Consider the following 5,443-nt stretch of genomic DNA (forward strand, 5'->3'; position numbering starts at 1 on the left):
CCTATACACTGGCTACTCAAACTCTTCAGCTTGATCCCCCATATGATTCCATGCATGATTTGATTGATTTTGAAAAAAAGTTGAAAGTCTATGTATCGGACGGCTAATGTTGATTTTGTCGTGTCAACTTTTGAAAATAGAGCAACAAATTCTGTGGGTCCCACAATAGACCATGCACTCATACAAATTCTGTGGGTCCCACAACAGTAAAAAAAAGTGTAGTTGCAACTTGTTTCATGCAGAGGGCAACACAATAGACCATGCTCACATACACACTGACATGCACTCGTTAAGGCAAAATATTCTTCAAAGAATTCAATGCATCTTAACCTCTATAAATACAACTTCTCCTAAGAGTCTAATTCACAACAGCTTGGAAGCTTCAAGCCCATTTCTCTTATCTCTCTTCTTTCTCATCATTTTCATCAAGTACAAGAAATCCTTGACTATCAGATCGTAATTCAGTTTTGGGTTCGATCTAATTGGTTCAAGAATTCAGTTAAACTTGAAAATAAGAGCTTTTTTATAGGTAAAAATCTCTTAGTTTCCTTCGACAAGAGAATTTTCTTTGCTTAGGATCATCGAAATGGAGGCAGTAACAAGATTGGCGTCGCAGAAGGGGGTGGTGATCTTTAGTAAGAGCTCATGCTGCATGTGCTATACTGTCAAGATTTTATTTCACGAACTTGGGGCGAAGCCCATAGTGCATGAGCTTGACCAAATGCCTGATGGGAGGGAAATCGAGAAGGCACTCATGAGGCAAGGGTGTAGTGCACCTGTACCAGCTGTATTCATCGATGGCACGCTAATTGGCTCCACCAATGAAGTCATGTCGCTCCACCTTAGTGGTGGTCTGATTCCATTGTTCAAACCCTACTACAACTAAAACCTTCCTATGATATCATGCTAGAGTTTAAATGAATAAATTTAGCTAAGTAATAAAAGAATATGTAACCTATTAATGTGTGGAGTGCCATATAAAGTATTTTATGCATGTAATCTACTTTATTTAAGTAATGAAGTTATCTATTCTTAGTTTATGTATCCCTATACTTGACACATTTGTATGGCATGCAATGTGGTGATTAAAAGTGAAGTTATGGGTGTCAGCTTGCAAATTTGGTAAGGTTTGTGAGTGTTGATATCACAACTTGGGTTCTGCATTCACTCACTAATTACTGGAAGCGGATCCTCTGTAGCCCATTTTTCTTGTAGCTCATGTTCTACAGACCACAAAACATCACATTGATAAAAACTAACAACTCAGTCCTCTTCTACTCATCGTTTAGATCAGATTTAGAAAAAAATAAAATAAAAAATAACTTGTTTTTTTCGTCAGATCAAGTGTTTAAAAATGGACAGTCCGTGGACTCCTAAATTTAAATGATTCTTGATCTGTAATTGTCTTAATGGTGTGGCGCACCTCAACCGTTGATTGTGGGTACAAAGAGCTACTGAGGATCTGCTCCCCTAATTACTAACCCCATATTTAAAAAAATGCAAATAATGACATATTTGAGCTGCCATGCACCTCTTGTTTGACCACATATTAAAGGATGTTATGTGCATTTTCAAAGTTGTTAGATACCATTTTACCTCATTTCATCATAAATTAATGGACTGATAAGAAAATATGATCCAATTAGATTGAGATTCAAAGCATTATATGGCCTATTACTTTCTTAAATGACTCATATTTCTCAATCCAGATGTTTTTTACTTATGTTCACTTCGTGAAAACTGAAAAATTCGACAGAAAAAATTGACGGGCTAAGGTGCACAAATTTTAGAAATTGAATTTTAACGGTTTAAAATATTCCCAGATTTGACGGTTTAGAACTGTCGAATTTCTCTCATCCTTCATTAATTTGATAGTTTCAACCCGTCGAAAAAAATAATTTGACAATGAAAAATTTGACCGTTTTGTCCGTCAAATTTTATGAAATTTGACAGCCCAAGGCCGTCAAATTTGTGCTTTTTTCGCATTGTGGTTGTCATATTACTTTACTTCCACCAAGAACAATAATGCGTATATTTAATTTTTTCTTAAACATTCAAAATTAATAATCTCAAGGATGTCTCCACCCCTTGATTATAGTTGGTCAACATATGTATTTTTAACTTATAATTCAATCGCTAATAATAATGTGTAGATCATCACAGAAATAAATAAATAAAAAAGAAACACTTTTCTTGTTCATAAAAATATTATCAAGCGGAGAAAATCAACAGGTAAACAATAGTTAGCGAGACCTACCAAAACTCTCTAAAATCATCAAAATTTGGAGCCAAAATGTATAATTAGAAAGTCATTCCCATCCTATATATGTCTATAAATCATGGTTTTAAAACTTGTTTTGACGTCTTGTCTCGTCCATGAACGAGATCGAGTCGTCTCGGACGAGATATCCTATTTATTTGATTCGTCTCGAACAATGCCTTAGAATTAGAACAAACCATGCCTTTGAGATGATTTGTCAACTCATCTCGTTGGTGGACGATACCAAGACAATTGGGACGAGTTGTCAAGAATATTTGATCTACCCCCACATTTGTTTTTAAATTGATAGCAAGCCCCCTTTTACCTTGTTTCCCCCTCCATCCCTCATATATATATATATATTTGGATGATTTAGACACCCCTCTATCAAGTTGGTAAATATTTCAGATATGCACGTGTTTTCAAGTTGATGACATACCCCTTGACCTTTTTCTTCTTTTCTAGACTAATGAAAAATGATTAAAATACCCTCATTTTAAACTTGTAACCAAAAATCTTTTTTTTTTTTTTACAAAATCAGTTATCTTCAAGCACTTCAAACTCTATAAAAATTTAATTTTAACATCTTTAATTATATTGCTCCTTGACTTGGCTCTTGTCTCAAAGAATAATGAGAAATTACTTAAATGCCCTTTTCTTAATCTCTACCCAAACATTCTTGAGAAAAAACTCTTCAACCTTCTCATCAACTGTAACTTGCCCCCCTAGAAGAAAATCTTGGCTCCGACCCTGCGCCCAACCCATTAATAAATTTAATATTTGTACTTTTTATATAGATAAATGTATAATTTTATTAAAAAAAAAAAGAATAACTAAAATATATTATAAATATAAATTTACTTTCATCTTTTGACCATTTTTTCAAACTAGGACAAGGGACCGGATACCTATTTCATGAAAAGCAATATCTCCAAATGATTCCAAATAGTGCACAGATTTATCTTTTTTAATAACCAAAAAATCACCTGAGCCCAGTCTGAAGCCATTAGGGCTGAATTTATGGTCGACATATTTGGTCTGATAAGGGTATAGAATACGTAAAGTGTATTCGATAAAAAAAAAAAAAAGAATGAATAAAATAACAAATTTATACTAATGTCTAACCGTTTCTCTACTATGATAAGATGGAGATTTGACCTCTCTTTTGATGGAAAAGAGTATCAAATAGCTCTAAATGGTTTCGAAAGATACATGAATTTATACTTTTGTAAAGTCTAAAAATCAATTCGAACTCAGTTCGAGCCTGTTAAGACTGGCCTCGGGCTTAGCCAACTTAGGCTTAATGAGGGTTAGGGTTGGTCTAAGGTGTAACCCATCTCTTTAGTATTGGGTTAGGACTTATCTTGGAGTTGAGATAAGGATGTTTCTTGAAAATTTACCCAACCCGAACCGAATCCATTTAATAATCATGTTAAAACCTTAGATCCAAACTTGACTAGTTTATTAAACAAGTAACACGACCCTGTGACTCATTCAATAAACAAGTTGGGTAGTGTTGTGTTCAGGTTGACATGCGTAACCCATGGGCACTACACGATTAAAGTGAAAAAACCATTAAAAGGATATTTTTCTTTTGTTTTGAAAATCTCTTAAATAATTGTTGATATTTGAAACCCCAAAGGGTTGGCTTGATGGCAATTTGGACTGATAAGCAGTTAATGCTTGTAAGTCGTGCGTTCAATACCCAATATAAGTATTAATTCCTCAGGAGCCATCCCACGAGATCACACCCTCACTTACCTGGTGTGTGTGATGTGTGAGTTTTACACATGCCCCGGGACTAATCCTTGGACAAGACCATGGTCTATGGACTGGGAAAAACCCATATACGAGCCTAGTCCACTGTCTATAGAGATACCTGATCATATATATATATATAAATGTTGATACTTAGGCTAACACGACACATTAATGACAAAATAATTAAATGAGTTAAAACAGGTTGATATCCCTAATCCAGATATGACTTGTTTAATAATCGGGTAAGATTGGTCAACACAATTAAGATCCGAACAAGATTAAGCTAAATCTACTAACTTCATGTCATGTTAGAGTCATATTCGCGGAGGATCGTATAAAGAATTGTCTCTTAGGGATTATAACAACGTGGAGAATCTTTCTTTCGGCAATGTTACTTCACATCAATGAAGGGTAAGAAGTAGAATCCTCAGCTTTTCAAGATATCGTGAAGCCCATTATAAGACATTTGATTCCCCTTTTATGGAGAAAAAGAAAGGAAGACTTTGGTCCCTCTATCAGGTACTGTACAGTTACCTTTCTCAAACACACGTACATCAAAGACAGATAAAGTGATAAATCATAGATGGTCAATCATACTGGCAAGTAGGTAGCCTGTCAATGGGTCGGGTCGGTTTGAATCATAAGGAACTTAGAATCATATCCATTATATTTAATTTGGTTATTGTTCTTGTTGGTTCTTGGTCCGATTCCACAATAAATGGAACTGGAATCTGAACTAGAATCAGAACCGCCAAAAAACATGGGTATCCATTGATTCCTATTCTCAAGAATTGAATGGGAAAGAAAAAAAAGTGTTTCAAATCATTATAAAAATCGTTTATAATACAAAAAAAAATGACAAAATAAATCGGTTTTGGGTATCCGTTGGATAGAACCTAATGGTTATGGTTCTTGTCGGTTCAATTCCATTTTAGATCCGGTTCTAATCGGTTTCAATAAAAAGGGAACCGGAACCGGAGTTTTAGGTTCCGGTTCCAATTTGGTTAAATGGGTACCCATTGATACCCCTACAAGTAGGCCTTGAAATGGGTCGGATCCCCTACTTTCTGAAATAAATTCTAAACCCCAATTATACATAGTTCTCACTTTTTCTGTTTTTTTTTTTACTAAACATTTTATTTTTTTTGGGGGTTCACAATGTAAATCAGGTTGACCTGATAACATTTTCCAAAATCCAAACCCGACCCATGGCCCTATCATACATAATGAAGATTTTTGGGCTGGGCTTGTGCAACCAGGCTTGAGTCATGCCTATTTAAGATAAATTTATTTAAAAAGGAAACATCCTTAATAAATCTTGAAGTTAAAATAGATTTTTTTTTTGTGCAAAAAAAACATTGGGCTGGGGGGGGGGGGGGGGGATGGCCCTAGTCAGGTCTGATTCGATTAGGGCTATATTCA

At 35.0% G+C, this 5,443-nt stretch overlaps 1 protein-coding gene across 1 annotated transcript; it reads left to right on the forward strand.

The window, feature by feature from the left end:
• Positions 1-355: 355 nt before the first annotated feature.
• Positions 356-1,040, forward strand: LOC147395943 (monothiol glutaredoxin-S9-like). Its single transcript, XM_086450662.1, has one exon. It carries the CDS (start codon positions 587-589, stop codon positions 884-886), a length of 300 nt encoding a protein of 99 aa, XP_086306788.1. The 5' UTR covers positions 356-586; the 3' UTR covers positions 887-1,040.
• The last annotated feature ends 4,403 nt before the right edge of the window (positions 1,041-5,443 follow it).

This window comes from Akebia trifoliata, chromosome 8 (genome assembly GCF_017979445.1).
Source record: "Akebia trifoliata isolate Shusen 1 chromosome 8, ASM1797944v1, whole genome shotgun sequence".
Taxonomy (NCBI): Eukaryota; Viridiplantae; Streptophyta; class Magnoliopsida; order Ranunculales; family Lardizabalaceae; genus Akebia; species Akebia trifoliata.